This window comes from Crocodylus siamensis, chromosome 5 (assembly GCF_052110815.1).
Source record: "Crocodylus siamensis isolate JL-2025a chromosome 5, ASM5211081v1, whole genome shotgun sequence".
NCBI lineage: Eukaryota > Metazoa > Chordata > Crocodylia > Crocodylidae > Crocodylus > Crocodylus siamensis.
The window spans coordinates 137,701,384-137,719,731 of NC_143399.1; the positions used below are offsets into that span (position 1 = coordinate 137,701,384).

The 18,348-nt window shown below is 42.8% G+C and overlaps 1 protein-coding gene across 1 annotated transcript in view; it reads right to left on the minus strand.

Moving 5' to 3' along the window:
- The window catches only part of GPD1L (glycerol-3-phosphate dehydrogenase 1 like), a 35,028-nt gene extending 17,105 nt beyond the window's left edge, over window positions 1-17,923 (minus strand). Inside the window, exons 1-5 of the mRNA XM_090046460.1 lie at window positions 17,764-17,923; window positions 9,170-9,347; window positions 7,580-7,720; window positions 2,441-2,579; window positions 1,467-1,579 (exon numbers count right to left, since the gene is read on the minus strand). Coding sequence (XP_089902586.1) covers window positions 1,467-1,579; window positions 2,441-2,579; window positions 7,580-7,720; window positions 9,170-9,347; window positions 17,764-17,816 — 624 coding nt within the window. The 5' untranslated portion in view covers window positions 17,817-17,923. The remainder of the gene's footprint in view (window positions 1-1,466; window positions 1,580-2,440; window positions 2,580-7,579; window positions 7,721-9,169; window positions 9,348-17,763) is intronic.
- Between the last annotated feature and the right edge of the window lie 425 nt (window positions 17,924-18,348).

Below are 18,348 nucleotides of genomic sequence, written 5' to 3' on the forward strand. Positions count from 1 at the left end.
GACACAAGAGACCGTGAACCAGCATATTTTTGCCAAGGGCATAAGTTACTAACACTTTCCATATAAAAATTTCTTGTAAATTCACCTGGAAAAAAAAAAATCAATAGAAATTAGTTTAAGCTATTCTTCACTTCCTTGTGGTACAACTTAGTTACAGAAACAACACACAGAGCTGTGAAAAAAAATAGGGCTGTCAAATGATTAAAAAAATTTGATTACATTTAGTTGCGCGATAAAAAAATTAGTCGCAATTAATTACGATATTAGTTTCACAGCTAAAAACTCAAAACTATGGGCAGAAAAGCTCAAGTTATGCAAAATTATCCAGGTACTTTGTATGGTGTGGGGCAAAGGGTAGGGTGCGTGTGGGAATTTGTGGAGGTGTGGGGGGGCTCTGTGTGTAGTTTTGGTGGGGGGAGCTTTCCACATTCCCTGGCGGTATGTGGGGTACTGTGGGTCAGGAATGAGAGGCAGCAGCAGGGCTGGGGGTTGCTGTGGCTTGGGAGTAAGGGGCAGATGAACAGACATGCACAATGACGTGTGCACACCAACACCGCCCAGTAGTAAGCTTGTGGAGGGGAAGGGGCAGGGGGGCAAATTGAGGCCCCAACAATGAGGAAGGGAGTGGGGCAGGGGCGGGTCATGGGACAGAGCCACAGTTCAGGCATGGGGTTAAGGGGACACAGTTCCACCACTGTGTGCACCCTCAAGGGAAGCACAGGAGGGCACATGCCCCCTGGATTTGTGCACGGGGCAGAGGCAGGCTGTGCCCTGTGGGCTCAGGGCTCTGTGCCCTGCTGCTTTTGCCTCGGAGCCACATGACGACATGCTGTGTGCCTCCCACCACCCGGTGGGCAGGGGACACGCAGCGCAGCAAGTGTGTGGTTTCTGGGGCAAAGGCAGCAGCGTGCAGAACCCCAGCCCGCAGCCCGCACCAAACCTTCACTAGGCACACAAATCTGGTGGGCACATTCCTCTCTTCACCATGACCTGTCCCCATGGGGGCCTCATGATTAGTCTGCAATAATTTAAGATCATCAGGAAAGCTCTCTCTTATCTGTAGAGTTGGGCTAACTGGACAGCCAGAATGACAAATTTTATAATCCAGTCAGACAAGGAGTGGGAGAACTACTTAGTGAAATCTAGCTTCTCATTCCCTTCTCCTTGCAGAAGGGCTGAAGGTGCTGTCTAGGCCAAAAGGAGACCATACCTTGCTCAGATGCTGGAACTGAATTAGTGTTCCATGAACACAGAGTATTAAAAAAAAATATTAAAAAAGTATATAAAGCCACAGAACAGGTATGTGATGGAGGCATAGAAAGAAATGAAGTGGACCTAGTGGAACGGAGGACTTACAAGAGCATGCTTCTTTCCTGGCATTCTGGTATGCACAGTTTATATAAAAATTGAGCTTCTAAGTGTAAATACCTTCTCCTTCCCTCATTTCCCTTCCCCACTCATCTTACCTTAAGAGCACCACAAAGCTCAACTGTGTCTGCATCACCCACTACAGTTATTCTGAAATTTGGGGTCTGCAGGAGTTCTTTGAAGAGAAGGCCATTTTCCAGAATTTTACTGCCTGTTGAGAACAAAACATACATGAAAAAAATATTTAACTATGATCAAGATTTTTTAGGTTACCTTGGTAGGTGGAAAGGGATGATGTAAGACACAAGAACAAGTCTCGTCTTTTGGAACTAAAGCAATCATTGCCAATATTTCAGGTTTGAGATCCCTTCTGGTCTGATTCTAGCTGTTATAACTGAATTTGTGTAGGGCTCATTACATGCTCAGAAGTGCTGTGGATCCTCAATAGGGGCCATGACTTACTGTCTGGGAACCGCTGAGCTGGAGGTTCCTGTTGCAGTTGCAATGATGATATATCCTAAAAGCTCTGAATAAAGTTACTGAACACATAACTGCAAAACATTTACCAAGCCCAAAGTTATACTTCTAGTTTTGGGGGGTGGGTGATGTTTAACTGTTCCACTGTAAAAGAAAAAGGGTTGCTCTGAAGTCACAGCCCCAGTGAGATGCTATAGTTGCACTCTCCCCTTTTTCTTCCACCCAGGAGTGGATTTAGGCACAATCTAAGTAAGGTACAGCTTAGGGCCTCACATTATTAGGGGGCTCTAAATACTAAATAATGTCCTTTCTGTTTGAATAATACACTTTTTTTGGGTAATGCTATGGGGCCTGTTAAGCTTGACATAGCCTAGGGACCCAGCATATCATAATCCGGTCCTGCCTTCTCCCTAACCACCCTGTTGCTACTTTTGGCAGTGTCAGCATTATAGGTAGTCGAACAATGAAATATGAGTCATAAGCCCTTCTGATAATGACTGACTAATGTTGACAACCATGACATTCAAGTGATTTCATGAGGAGTTTTGAGGATAACAGTTTGTTTCGAATACTGTTTAATTGCATGACACCTTACCTATTGTGGTTTCACAAAACTTCTCTGCTGCTACCTCATTGGCAATGTTAGCTCCCATCAGCACACTGATGTCTATTCCCATTTTCTCTCGAATAATATCAGAAATCAGCTTGAGTCCCTCAGGGCCTTCATCTATCCCCTGAAGCCAATATTAAAGTGAATTACTAAAAAGGTGCTAGACATACTAGATAAGACTGTATCACAATTACTCTTGTCTATGGGTGGCAGCTACAATAAAACCTAGGCACTTAGAAGCTGAAAACAGTGAACATGTTAAAAGTAAGACATTATAGCCATATAGACACCTCTAGGTATGCTGTCCTATCCATGTTATGATCACTTATGATGCCTTATTTTGATACAAAACAGCACCTACAACTGGGAATGATGACAACAGGATTTATTTTTTACACTAAAGCAGGAGCACAATCCTACAAACAGGATGAGTGTTCAACTCCAACTGCACTGGATATTCAATTCCTATAAATCAGTGAAAGTAATTGAGTAGCATTAATTTATATTCACTGTCTTAGTTGCATATGAGAATGACCAAGGTGTCACACAGGACTAAACCTTACAACTGAGGTATAGTATTTTGTGGGAAGTCCCCAAACTGAATTATCACAGAAGAATGCCTTTGTGTTTAATGCCAACAACAGCTTATTAAAAATAGACAGTTCTAGACACTTTTCACAGAGTGAGAAGGCAGTTTGTAGATACAAAAAGCCTGAACAATGACAATATTTTTTCTTTTATGTTATGTTACTCATCTATAGATCTCAATACTTTTGTAAAGTGCTCTGCCCTCAATCTTATAGAGAATGAGGAAAGAGAATGAACGACACATTGATATTTGTGCTGGATTCTGTTCAACACTACGAACTTCCTGTACCCAGGACCATCCCGTGCTGCCAGCTTCACGTCCGGCCACTCAGCACCCCCTCCCGGCCCCCACCCCTCACTGCTGAATCCACCGCCAGCTTCCTCGCATCTGGCAGCGGGGCCCTGCATAGGCCGATTTGCCCTGGGCCCTGCACCCAGTTCGGGTCACCCCTTCCTGTACCATATTCATTAAACTGAGCCACATCCTTTGTACTAATATGCTTCTCCCACAGAGCTAAAATGTGAATGTGTTCTGCTTTTATATGGGAGAAAAAGCCCAGGGCTCAACACTTTCCTCCTCCTTCCCAAAAGAATGAATAGTCACACATTTTCTTTACAAGGCCTTATTTTCAAATGGGTTTTTCATATCAAGCATATAGAGGATGATTGCTTTGAACTACACATGGGTTAAAAAGAATGCACTAAAGGGAAAGGCTGGAATTCATTTGGCAATGTACAAGTCACAGAAGAGGTTTCAGGCTGGCAGGGGTTTTGTACTTCTATGGCTCAAACAATGCTTTGTTTTTAATACTGCGACATTGTGCAACTAAGAGATAGGATGAGATCCATATGTCTCAAACCAGACAATTAAGATGAGAGCATCAGTTTCCCCACTTTCATGTTGCTTCTTCATTCTCTAGGACTTAGTATGCAGACCTGACTTAAAATCTTTGTGGATCATATTGCAGAGCAATGAGAGCCTGAAAGCATGCAGATGTGCATGTCATTTTTTAAAGAGCTCCAAAGAGGCTTTTACAGTCTCTTTTAAGGCCCCAAACAGGCAATTAACCAACAGCTGCCATTTAGTCTGAGGTCAGTAAAAAGTAGGTCTGTGTGAAGTGGCTAGTATTTGCTTTGGATATGGACAATTTGGGGGACAATGATTCAATTCAGTGATTTGAATCACTGTCCTGAATCAATTTGGCCATATATGATTCGGCAATTCGGCCACCATCGAACTGGCTGAATCTCTGAATCAAACAGGCCCCATCTCATGCCCGCTCTCCCCACCCCGTCAATGGCTGCTCCTCCCAGCCCCAGCATCCCAGCACTTTAAAAAATAATTTTAAAAAAGCCCCACACTCACCGGCTCCTACCAGGTATGGGGGCGATCTCTGCTGACCCATGCTGTATGGGGGGGTTCTGCCACAAGTTCCCAGAAGACCAGACAGCTGCTGCAGCAGCCAATGTGTGGGGTTTTTTTTGTTTTTTGTTTTAAACACACCAGAACCAGGATCTGGGGCCAGATGGGGCAGCCATGGGGAGGCTGGGAGAGAGGGCAGGGGATGGGCCTTGTGGCAGAGTCCCCTACACAGTGCAGGGCAGTGGGGGACAGCAGGGATCACCCCCTGCTTGGCAAGAGCCGGTAAGCGCAGGACTTATTTTTTTAAAGAGCCAGGACACTGGGGATGGGTGAGGCAGCCATTGATGTGGCTGAGAGTACGGTGGGGGTTAGGGTATGGGGCTTGGCAGGGGTCCCCCCATGCTCCCCCTTTCCCCCCATGCTCCTTTCCTCCCCCCTCCCTTACCAGCATGGAATCTGGGTCCAGTTCCCTGCAGTGGAGAGTGGGGACTGTCCAAATCTCCAAAGCTCTCTGAATCAATTTAGAGAGCTTTGAATCAATTCAGACCTTTTTACTGGTCTCCCAATTCAATTTGGATTCACAGATTTGGCCACCAAATCAGGCCAAACCTCCTCTGAATCTAATCAGCATTCAAAGCTTCACACAGCCCTAGTAAAAAGCATCTGGAACAACTCCCTAAGATGAAGTGAAATACGCGGATGAATAGTTTGTGTTTAAAAAGATCTTACAAGCCTGGACACCAAACTCACTCCTCTTGTGAGCAGGTACAACTTCTGCTGGAGTCAGAGGGAGCTGTGCCTGCACTGGGAGTACATCGTAGAGGAGGCAGTAAACAAGATGAATCTGACTTGAGGAATAGCCTTGCGCAAGGAAAATTCTCAGGTAGTGTAAGCAGCAGCTGCCCCCAACTACTGGCATAGCCCTTGGTGTCTGTAAACAGCTAGATGTGAATTAGATCAAGCTTAAACGTGTCCAGGGGCTAGCCAGAGACTATTTCAAATTGCTCTTTCACTCCTGTACTCTCCATTGTGGTGCAGTACTGAGAAAAGTAAAATCGGACTGCATCTATCCTCTTGCATCAACACAGTTATCTGCTACATTCCAAACAGTCAAGCCTGTCTAACCTATTTAAGGGAATGCAATTACAGACACGGCACTATGGGAGTAATTCAGCAAGCAGAGCCTTATTCACTGAGCAACCAGTTATATAAATAGATATTAGGTTGTGTTTGTAGGTCTGGCAGTTACGCACGCACTGTTTAGTGGAAAAGTGTATACTTAATAAAGAACCACCGAGACAAACAAGGTTCTCTTTTATGTAACCTTTTTCAGACTAAGACTCCTCTAAAGTCAGGAGGTGTTTCTAGTAACCACTATAAGAACTACATCTAGAGATAAAGAAAGGAGTCTAAGAAGGCTTGATTTTAACTAAAAAGACAGTGTGTCAAGATGGAGAAGAATAAATAAAAATATATTCAACTCCTGACCAAAAGGGGAATTAATTTTGTTGCCAGGATCACATCTCTGCCTCTCTTTTCCCCTATGTAATGGGTATAAGTTTGTGTCCGGTGACAGAAGCTAGCAATGTATAGTTTGCACTCCCACTAAAGGGAATTAAAAACAGGTTGTACCATTTCTTCCAAGAGTGCCTCTTGATTCATGGAGTCAGCTCAACAGTGACAAGTGAGAACTAGAAATCAGTTTTGCCTCATATCAGCTGATATTGCCACATTATTATATCACATGCTTCAGATTAAAACTAAGATAACATTTATTTTTTAAAACATTGAAAATATTTTCTATTACACCCTATTAATGCACTAAATATTTAGTCCTACATAAATACAATTATTAATCAGCAAGCCTTTAAACTGCACCATTGGGGAACACAGGTTTAGATTCTGATTTCAGATATTGTGGATTGTTGTAGGTGCAATGCCGTTAAGGTTATTCCAGGCTTACGCTGACAAAGATCATCAGAATCCAGTTCATATATTTAGCAAACTAGAGAAAAATTATGTTCCTCTCATGTGAAGGGATGTCTCTTGGATTCAGATTGGCCTGAACTATTGAGGAATGTCAAAATGACAAATCTCAGATTTTGTTTCCAGGCTAAAAGTCATCTACGATGGTCACATTGTTCAAAAGCTGTTCAGAGGCATTTATCAGTTTCAGCACTACTTTGGACTACTACACCTTATAACTCTCATCCTTCTTCTCCATGTAAAGGTTATCTGTACAAGTATGACAATGATAATAAAACAGTGTTACCTTGCAATAAATTTTAAGACCCAAGTCTTTTTGATATGGCAGCATTGACAGAAACATGAAAGAGTCAACAAGTTTAGCAAAGCTAAACACAGACAAGTTTCTTCAAAAACTAAATGATTTACAGGATGACCCTGTGCCAGGAACAACAGCAGACAAGAAAACGTGTGCTGAGAAAATAAAGAGCCTACTTTTAACTAGATGTAGGGCAAGAAAAACAAAGAAACGTCTTCCAAAGCTTATGAGACTAGCCAGATCTACCACAGCTAAACACACAGGAACAAAACCACTTTAAAAGCAGAAACCCGCTCGACACCAACGCTATGAATACCCCTGTACAATGCATATTCCAGTACTTAGAACTCCATTATTTTTCTGGAGCTGGTTTATCTTTTTAATTGTTCTGAACAGTTTCTCTTGTTGCAGCAAAATCTTTTACGTGAACAAAAGCACTGTTCTCTTAGTCATATAAGAGCCTCTTGTCAATTCTTAAAACAATCAACTCAGCACGACAAATGTGAATCAACAACCAGACTGTTATATTTGTGCTCAGCTCTCCATCTAATAATGTGTTCACAAACAATGAGTTAAAAGCCTGAAAAACCTGGTGGTGTGAAACATTTTTTAAGCTAGTCTTGCTGATAGTCTCATTTCCCCGTTAGTCACCAGAAATACTAGCATAAAATATGTATCGCTGAATAACAGTTCACTAAGGACCAGGAATCAGATTCCCATTATACATCCAAAGAGGTCATATATTGAGTGATCAAGAAAAAGCCAAACAAAAAGGATTGTTGAAAAAAGGAAAGCTTTTTGAAGTCAAACACTAAGCTTGTTTAGGCCAATAAGGTTTCCGAAGATTTCACTGCTTACTGACAGTGCTAATATACAGAACTTACTATACCTTGATAAGAGTTATACCAACAGCTCGCCTGGGTACCCTCCCTCTGATCTCGTCGCAGATCTTATGAATGAACTGATGTGGAATGACAAAGACCAACATGTCTGCATCTTGCACAGCTTCATTAAGGTTGGGGATAGCAACCTATACAAGAAGTTCCAGGAGAAAAAAAGAAGATCAATCAAACAAAACAAGTTATTTGAGAGCAAATTAGAGCAATTGTTTCCCCCACATTAAAGAGTATTTTAGTTTTGTTGCTGAGAAAGATAAAAGTTATTGTGCTACATCAGTGAGAATGAAAACAAAGCTAAACCCACCCATACATGCATTACATTCTTACAAAGGCAACAGCATCAAGTGCTTTGAAACCATCCAACAACAGATCTCTTGGGACACATGTTTAGAGGACTCTTTTCCCACCACTATTGTTGGTGCAATCAACTAAACATGAAAGTGACAGCAGTCAACATGTGTATACCTACCTGATTGTAGTCTAGAAATGTTCTTTAATTCAACACTGCTCTTCCTTAGCTGTTAGTCTGGCAAAATAGTGTAGATTTCTGATATACCACTGCACTCAGGAAAGTGTTATTTGTTTTAACTCAGATTTCTTCAAAAGGAGCTGTTACATCTGCTTCCTTACATTGTTATTGTTTAAAAGGTTTTAGTTGAAAATAAGTCAGCTTCTTGGAAAGTCCCCTGCCAGACTAGCTTTGTCCAGCAAGTGCTGACAGACATAACATTGCACAGCAGATGCTAAAAAATACCACCAGTGGAGAGAATCGGTGTGAAAAATCTTGTCATGGTTAGCAGGCACCAACGTTACCTGATCTGTCATACAAAAAGGATTATTTCAAATCAGGAACTGGTGTGAAATTTAGGTTTTGACTGATGCCAATAGAACCATAATATAGCTGCAGGCTGCTGCACTCCTCTTGCTGAAGGATCTCCTACTGAACTGCAGCATTCACTTCCCACTCTTGCTTCTTTCTAGGCCAGAATCACATTAGTCTTCTCCCTTGTCATTTACACCAGTGCAAAGCAGATATGAAATACTGCCAAGTCTGAACAGCAACATTTTATGTCCACTTTGCATTCGACCATACTAGGTCAAAGAAAGCTAGGAATCAGAATCCCTGGGTCCAACCTGCCATTCATTTCACTGCCCTCTCAAAAGATCAACAGTGATAGCTGCATTTTCAGAGAATCAGGAAAGGCCCCAAACTTACCATTCAGCTCCCTTCCAAATGTAGAGCAAGTCATTATAGTGGTTTTAAAGGGCTGAAGCATTAATCTGTCATTTAATTGCTTACGTGCATACACCCACATCTGGTACACTTGGTGCCATTAAGTTATTGAAGAGGAAGATCCATTACAGGATTGTTAGATACCAGTCTTAGCTTGGCTGTTCAAAACACTAAAATTATGCCAATGGCATCAGCAAAATAGCATGTGGACTGGAATTTGATTCAAAACAAAGCAAAAAAAGAAGAAAAAAGAGAAACAATTTCCTACCTCACTACAGACTATAAGCAATCTTCCCCTCCCCCAACCCAAAAAGAAACTAGACCAAGTTTAGCTTCCAAATCTTACCACATTTTCTGGCAGCTTGTATCCAGGTAGATATTTTACATTTTCATGTTCATTATTTATTATATCTGTCAGTTTTCTCCCATTAACATTTTCCTCAAAGACCCACATTTTTACTGTGGAAGCAAACTTCTGCATTTTTTTCACATTACTGCCGATTATTTTGGCAACAGCAGAGCCCCTGTATGAAAGAAAACAGAAGATTTTCCAAAACAATAGTCATTTCATTCTGGAAGGAAAAAAAAAAATCACTTGAAAATAAAACAGTCTCAGAGCGATTAACCCAATTATTATTTAATATTTTTGATCTAGTAGAACAGGAGACAAAGAAAAGGTATACCAAACATTAACACATGCTGCTTTCTCAAACAAATATAGTTAGAACTCAGCAGACTGAAACATTTACTCATAACACCCTTAATTGCTTTTTCTGCTCATCTGGCATTCACTGGGGATTCAGATAATTCTACAAGCACAGATTGAAAAGATTTATAATTGTAATGCAGCAATAAAAGCTACCTGCAACGTTTTAAATAAATAACAAATGCAATTAAATATATATATTATGGATCACTTGATCAGGCCTTGAAACATCCTCTTGCTCGTAACAAGCGAGTAGGAAGTTTTCTTTGGCAGGGGTGCCAGCACATTCAGTTCTGCAAAATATTTACTTCTGATTAAAACCAGAAGCAAAATACGTACATTTACAGTTGTGACAATTGTGACAATGATCTTTTAAACGTGAACTTCTGTATCTTCCTGAAATCAAAAACAATAGTTACACTGCTGCTCTTATCTTGTCCCTCCTAAGCAGGAGCAGAGTGAAGTAAGTAGGATTCTGGTGTCAACTTACCTGATACTTGTCAGAACACTCTATACAACAGGGGAATTATCCCCAATTCCAGCCTGCTTTGGAAAGCAACCACGAGAGGCAAACAGTTGGGTTATTTATAAGGGAAAGACTAGGGCAGCAGAGTCTTCTCTCACAGTAACCAGTTGGTTGAAAAAAAGGAAAAACGGAAGAAAAAAAGACAGTTCTTTGATGCCCATTAATCTGGTGGGCCTCTGAATCACAGAGGAGGGCTTCCCATTTATGTGAAGCCTACTAATCACACAAGAAAATAAACTGTAAAAATACAGATGCCAATATGAAGAGCATATTGATAGTCAACACTAGGTTCATAATGTGGGGTGTGCAGGTAGGAGGTTTGGTTTTTTTTTATTAGTACTGGTATTCATTTCTCCTTTCCCTTTTCTTTACCTTTCAAGGGATCAGAAGTTACCATAGTGCATGCAAGAAATAAAAATAAAAGCCTGTGTGTTTTAGAAAGCAGAGTACAGGTTTTCCCTTGCCAACCATGGTTTTGAGTATCCACGGTTAATATTCTGGAAAGCATTTTGGCTACCACGGTATACAGATTTGAGTAACCATGGTTTTCCGTGGCCGCGCATCATGCCACCACCTGCCATTTTTCCCATAAGCCTTTTGTCTTGCCAGCCACAGTTTTGCTAACCATGGGAACTTTCAGGAACCTAACCCCAGCAGTTGGCGAGGGAAATCCGCATTATTATGAGACGAGATACTGTTTTAAATTCACTGATGTAGCTCACCGTCCTAACAGCCACTGTTTATTACAAACATAATATTTGTAATGAGTTCCATCAGATATACACTAAGAGCTTTTAATGTAGCCACGAGTGTAGGCATTTCATGTCTGGTGGTCACTTTATAAGTACTGCTGGACATACTTATAATACACTAGTATGTAAAGGTTTTGACTATACACTAACAGTTCTTATACAATCAAATAATAAAAATATTATATATTAGAAGGCTGCAAAGTACTTTGGAATGCAACATTTAATTTTACAGTAGCGTTTCATGCACTACAAGTCCAGGAGGCAACAGAAAGGCAACAAATGTGTTTAGCAAAAAGAGAAAAGACCCCCCCCCCAAAAACAAAACAAAACAAAAAAAAACCCTGATTCCAAATGCTATGCTACCTGCCTACTCCATCCTGGAAAGCATGACACAAGCTACTGTCCTAAACCAGTAGCTGGCAACGTTTAACAAGCCACAGATGGGAACAACTTGGCTCTGGTTCAACACAGGGCCGGTGGCTTTGGCATTGTGTCAGTAGCAGGGGATGTTGCCTGCACCCATGCTGGGGCCAGGCAGGTAGGAGCTGCACCCCCCACCACTTCCCTTAGTTTCCAGTTCCCCACAGTCTAGAACCTGCACTGCCCCATTCCCTGGCTGTGGTGCAAACAGTAGCAACATGGGCACAGCCTGGCCGTGACGCAGCTCCTTACTGCCTAGCTCCAGAGCAGAAACCTGCAGAAGCCAACCCATGTGGTACTGCAGGCTGGATCCAATGGCTTTATGGGCCAGATCCAGCCTGCAGGCAGGATGGTGCTGATCTCTGTCCTAAACCAATTATTGATTCTTAAAAGCTAGATTAAGACAAAGAAGGGTACATGAGCTAGTGGCCTGAATATAAAACTGGTAACCTGGATTATTTGCCTGTTACCAGCTCACCAAGGGAGTGTAGGCCATTTTCCTAGCCAATCTCTATCTCAGTTTTCTTGACTCTGCAACAGAAGAAGGATATTTAACATCTTCCAAATGTGTGCACTACTTAGACATACTCTGAAATATTTGGAAGGACGTATACATCGGGGAAAAAAAAGTATTGTTAATTGTCACCAATATTTTGCACATGGATTTGACAGAGAAAGACTAGACTCATCCTAAAGCAGCCTTATTTTGCATATGGATTTTTTTTAACTGCACACCAGCCAAGGGTTTGCAATTTTTGTAGCATGTATTATTTAGATAGCACATTTCATTATCACTTACTAGTTTGGGGTTTGAGCTTTCCCTTTTTTCTTCATTGAATACAATATGCATGAAGAACACAGACATCTTTGATTTTCTGTGTTTAGGAAGACTTTTGAGATCTGGATTCTCTGCTTCCCTGCTAATTTTACTTTATAGGAACTGAATGAGAAGTGAATTAGGGAAGGTCATGAGACTGACACTGAATTCTAAGTACATAAACGGAGTGAGATTCCACTCCCCACCACCACTTATCAAACAAACAAGGCTGCATACTCCTCCATGTCCTAAAACTGACAATGTGCCATCAGAAGTCAAATCCCTGCCCTGAGAGTCCTGGTTTGGCTTGCAAAGTGCTCATGGTACATCACAAGACAAGAGAATTCCTCTGCCTGCCAATTTATTTCTAGTAAGGCAGGTCTTCTGCAGCACAAGTCTAGTTTGTAATATTGTGTGCCTGCAGTTGGCTCAGTTGCATAGGAAAGCCCACAGAGACAAAAGTCCCTCGTACAACATAACTATTTCTTCCAGGTAACAGTTAATACTAGTCCTGTAATAAAAAAAAACAAGGTATTTTAATTCCAGAGAACAGCACTCCCTACAGGTGCAGAGGTCTGACCAATTAGGATACCACAGACCCATTCAAAATGCTTAATATTACTTATACCTAAAGCCCACCGAGAAGTCCACTTTTCTCTCCTTTCCCCCATGCTTCATGGCTGCACTGCCCTCCCTTCACCTCATTTTGACAGACACAGGGACACAAGAGCAGGGCTTTAATTTTCAGGTATTAAAGTGGAAGGGAGCCATTTGTATTCTATCAAATGCACATGTATACAAAGGTAACGCAGGGCATGTGTACATAACCTCCGTGCCATGCTAGGGAATGCCACAGCAAAGCATGGCCATACATATGGCGCTACAGTATGGCAATATTCATAACCCCATACAAATCTAGTAAAACATTTGAATGTCATTATCTATGTGATCACGTGCATCAAAGCTGCATGATCAAACCCTTTAAACCCAGTCCTGCATGTGACACAAAAGTCAGACTGACCGCCCCTCACCAAACTTCTCAGAGGACACCTTGTGAGCCTCTAAACTGAATCTAGGCACTGTCCTTCAGTCCTGATACAGAACACTTAACTAGCTGGGCAAACAGTGCCACTGCTTGCCCCAAGTCCGCAGACTCCCACCATAACCTTAACACAAACTCCCCAGAATCCAAGCAAGAGCAAGCCTTCTGGTCCAGTGCATAATTCTTCAGGAAGTGTGATGTGAGCAAGTAGCCTTTGGTCAAGAAGTTTAAACACAACATTGCTTTTACTCACGAAGTCAAAATATTAAGTTGATAAAGACCACTGAAAAAGAAAATCCCTAAACTTCCAAAATACAATGACCTTATTTCATATCTCAGCTTTCCCCTGGGAGCCTCAGAGGTCCATCTGCATTCAGGAAGGGAGGGTTTCCCCCTGCCTCAATGGGCTCCTGTTGCAGGCATCTTCCATTCAGCCTGCAATGCTGAAGATAGCCAAAGAGCAAATGGCTCAGAGCTCCTGCCCTTTTGTGTAACCTTTCCAGTCCCTCTGTCAAGTGACACTTCTTAATTTCCATCAGGTGTTCACAGACCCCTGTCAGGAGGCCAAAGTGACCTCCACATTGACAACTCAACACTCCTCAACAAGACCTGGTTTGGAATGATTATTTTTCAATGGCATAGGACTTACATCAGCAATTCTAAGTTGTTGTTTCTACTAGCCTGGGTTTACCCAGCCTGCCTTTGTAAGGAGCACTGCTTGGGTCCTTTGGAGTCTAAACCAAGTCTAGGCATGACCCTTTTACTAAGGAATCTCCAGGTACGTTCCTGGACCAAAGAGCCTGTGCCAGACAACCCTGAAGAACTGGAGTTAGCAGTCCAATTGTCTGCTCCCCTCTACCTGGGTCTAGTCCTTACTCCTCAGGTTATCACTGCTGTCGAGCACACCCTTTCCACCCCAAAACATGAAGTAAGCTGAGAGGCACATGACAGGTGTGAATAAACAGAATTTCTGCCAAGTTTTTACTTAAAAGACTCAAGCACAACAAGTTGCAGACCCTTGGTAACATTACTTTTCTATCTGAAAGGCCCTTTACTTTAGTTCACCTTTCCCTGGGAGTCCCAGGGTTCTGTCTACATTCAGGTTTACTCCTCTCATTAAAGTCTTGCTGCAGGCATGTGCCCATCAGCCCAAAGAGCAGAAGATAACCTAAGACTGCTTTCTGTGGCATTCCCTCTCTTGTTGGCTGCTTGACCAGCTTCCAGCAGATGTTCACAGACTCCTGCCAGGCTGCCTTGCAGCCAAGGTGACCTCTACCCTGACTACAGCCTCCCTTGACAGCAGATAGCTTGACAGGACCATAATTAGGCCTGTGAGAGCTAATTATTAGAGGCTTTAGTCCCAGATGGAGGGTAAAAGACAGGGGGAAGGAAAAGACCAGTCTTACAGTCAGAGTGCAGTTTGCAATTTGGCACAGAGTTCATAATTTTGAACAGAATCAAACCACACCCTGACAGTTCCCCAGATAGTGTGCACATGTTTAACAAAGTCCCACCGAGTTCACCTACTTATACATCTAAACTAATTGCCTCGTATACCCTAGTATCCCTGTAATACAGACCTTAGGATAACACACAAAGCACAAGGAGTAAAACATCCCAACTACGACCCTCAGGGTGCAGACATATGCACTTTCCTAGTTCACTGTTCATGAGCACAAGCATTTCCAGAATTAGGTCTTAGGCCCAAGGGTGTCACTCACATACAAACTTTAATATGAAAATTAAGCTTGTACTTAAATTGTATTGATTTAATACTGTCCCGATTTGGGAAATGCTTTCCTGAATCAGGGTATTAATCAGGATCTCTCGGGGGATCCTGTGAAAAGAAGGAAAAGTTTGAATGATAAAAGCACTCATAATGAGAGAAGCATTTAATAAAAAGTTGTCGACCAAGTCATTTGCTAGATTATAACTTTTTAAAATTCACTGTTTTTCTTCCATTTCTTTATAGATAGTTTATGTCACCATGGACAGTATTGAACCAAACTATCAGTGACTTAAAAAAATGTGGCTTCTTTGTCATCTTTTCTTCTCAAAGTGTAGTACATCTGAGATTTTTGCCCTCCAAATATCTGCCAGGTATGTACATGTATGCACATTTGCTGTGGGCTGAGCTGGTCCAAATGAGACAACCACAACAACAATTAAAGTTATCCCCACATGGCTGTAGCTAATGGATAATCTCAACAAAGCCTTTTACTTTGATGCATACTAGTATCACACTAGACAGCTGTAGCTTCAGTAAGTCTAAGTTGTATACACACTTTGCATAATTACAATACTGACAAGCTAAAAGGAAAAAAAATAATAGGAAGTTAAGGTTAAATTGACCAGGACTCTAAAGTACAATTTGTCAAATAGAAACAGAAGAGTCCCTTGTCTCCTCCTAACTGAATGACTGAACTCAACGAGAAATTTTGGAGTTTTCAAAAGTTAGAGATATTATTTATTATCCTAATGATATATTTAAAATTATGCAACTGTATTCTGAAGTTAGCTATAAGCCATCCCTGGCAGCACCTAGTTTTTAAAGGCCATTAAATGACCAACCACGAAGACAGATTTTATAACGATTTGTACTTTATTGGTACCTTTCCTTTCCACTGAGGAGTGGAGGAGGAGGTTTGTTCGTTTTGTTTTGTTTTTTGTTTTTTTGTTTTTTTTTTTTTACAGATGGGCAATTACAATGGGGATAATAATAGAGTGGGAAACCAAAACAGAGAATGTTCAAAGGTATGATTCTACTCCTATAAAAGTTAATAGTAAAACTTCCATTGCCTTCAACGGAAAAAAAAGAGCAAGGCTGTTAGTCATTTGTCAAAAGTCTCTTCACAAGCCAATAGCTCTGGCAATAAAAGCTTGCATATTATACTTTCTATGCTCCACAACATATGGGAAACTGAAGTTCATCCGTCCTTACCTCTCATTTTTGGGCAGTAAGAGGTTAATGATATATTGTGCAGTGTCCTGAAACGTCTCTGTCAGCTATCTTGATAGACAATGTGCATGCACACACTATATAAAAGAGATCTGTGTGTTTCACAAGTTTAGACACTGCGTTCTTTAAAAATTAAAATCCTTCAGACAACAGAGTCAGCAATGACTGACTGAAAAAGAAGTGTTCAGTGTCTTTAATGTTTCTGCCAGCTGATGTCAGCGCTGATTGTAGCAGTCCTATCACAAACACCAGGTTAAAAATATCCTATTGTAACTTTTGTATCAAAAAGTTTAACAGACCGAAGAGAACAAAGGAGAGTGCTGATTCTTCAGTTTGTTTTCCCACTGACTTCAGTGGAATATTTCTGATGAGGACCTGGAGTTGTGGAGTGGATCAGGCCTGTTGTGCTAAACATTTTATTCTTCCTACATGATTGGACACTGCTGCTACACTTTACCCCTCTTGAAAAATATAAGATTAAATATAATTTAATAATATTGAATGAAAATAAGACAAATAAAAGCACATCCAAATTAAATACAGCAGACGCCAGTATGCTGGAACAAACGGACTCTACAGACCAACCACCACACGCCCACAATTTCTCACAAGAATTCCTAAGCACAGGAAGGGGGAAATCATGCTTTTTGGAAAAGCAAAGATATGCAAAACCTCTGTGGGACAGGTCTTGCACAGGCCAGCCTACACAGCTGGTTCCAAGTTTCAGTTGCTTGAAAACAGCTGGGCTTGAGCAAAGCTTCAAAACTGGGACTGGAAGGGGCCCTCCTCCTGCCTTGGCTGTTTTGAAACAAACAGTTGTGGTTTCTCTGTCACAGAACCATGCGTGACAGCGTGCACAGATCTCGTCCCTTTGCAGGCAACTGGAGCTCTCTGAAGTGTCCTCTGTGCAAAGTAGTTTTCTTCTACCTATGGGGACTTTTACCATCTTTAATTTTCCTTCAGCCTGAAAGCTTGCAAAGATTTTTTTTACTTAGTTGGGCCATCTCTGAACCAAGCATTCTAGAGGTTTGCATTTCTTTGTGTCTCAGCCCAAGGCAGCTACCAAAGACATCCCTGAAGCAGCACACGCCCTTCTCCTGAATGCTTGGAAAGAACTGTTACCCAACTGTTTTGTTGGTCTAATAAAAGATAATTACATCTCCCCAAAGAAACCACCCTGGCAATCCTAACACCCATCTTGCTGGGTTGACCCCAGCAGTCTTTCCTGCCCTAGGGCAGGGGGGCCAGACCCCATGATCTGTGAGGTCCCTTCCAGCCCCTAATGTCTATGAAACCATGAAATTGCCTGTCTATATTCCGAGACCAACATGGCTACAACCATGCACCTGTTGCCCCTAGGATTCCCATCACCAGAGACCCCCAAGGATTGATGCGGCCCCCTGTCCGATTGGGTATCAAGTGAACTTTCAGTACCAACCCCTACGCACCCTTCTCTACGCATGTTGCAGGTACTTCCCCCCCCCCACCTCCCTTTGCTGACCAGCAGCCTTTGAAACCCACTCAGCTCGGCTGCGAAGGGGCACGGGAGGGGGGACCAGGGCTCTGCCCTCAGGACCTTGGGGAGGCAGAGGCCATGTCCACGGGGGACTGCCCTGCCAGCGGTGACAGCGGCTCCAGAGCTGCCGCCCGCAGCCGGGCTCATCTCCCGGGCGGGGCGCGGGCACCGCGGGAAGGTAAAGCCACTCCGCGGCACTCACCAGTTCCCGGAGCCCACGATGCAGACTCTCAAGGGCGCGGAGGGGAGAGCCATGGCAAAGCCGCCTCGCCGCTAGACACAGCCGAACCCCCTCCGAGGGCCGCGGCACAGGCGTCGCGGCCGGACAGAGCAGACAGCGGCCTCCCGCCCGCTGGGCTCCAGGCACCGCCCTTCCCGCGCCCGGGGCTGCTGGGAGTTGTAGTCCGCGCCGCTCCTCCCTGCCGGGCCCCGCGCTGTGCCGGGCTGTCATTACTGGTCTGGGAGCTGGGGTTCTCCCCGGTCCCTGACAGCTCAAGCGATGCAGGGGCCAAGCTTGGCCTAGATCTTCTGGCCAACCCCAGGCACCACCGGCAGCGCTTTTTGCAGGGGGTGCATCGCCGAGCTCAGACTCCCTACGTGTCGCCATTGCTTATACTGGTTTCAGATTCGCTGGATTTGAGATGCACGGACATTTCGTACACCCTGCCATACGCTTAATGTAATGTGGGCGGGAGGAAGAGACTAATAAACATTGAGGTTATGATCAGTTCATGGCCTGAAGAATATGTAACTAGATTTTCTCTCTGAGTGGTTCAGTGCTCCATTT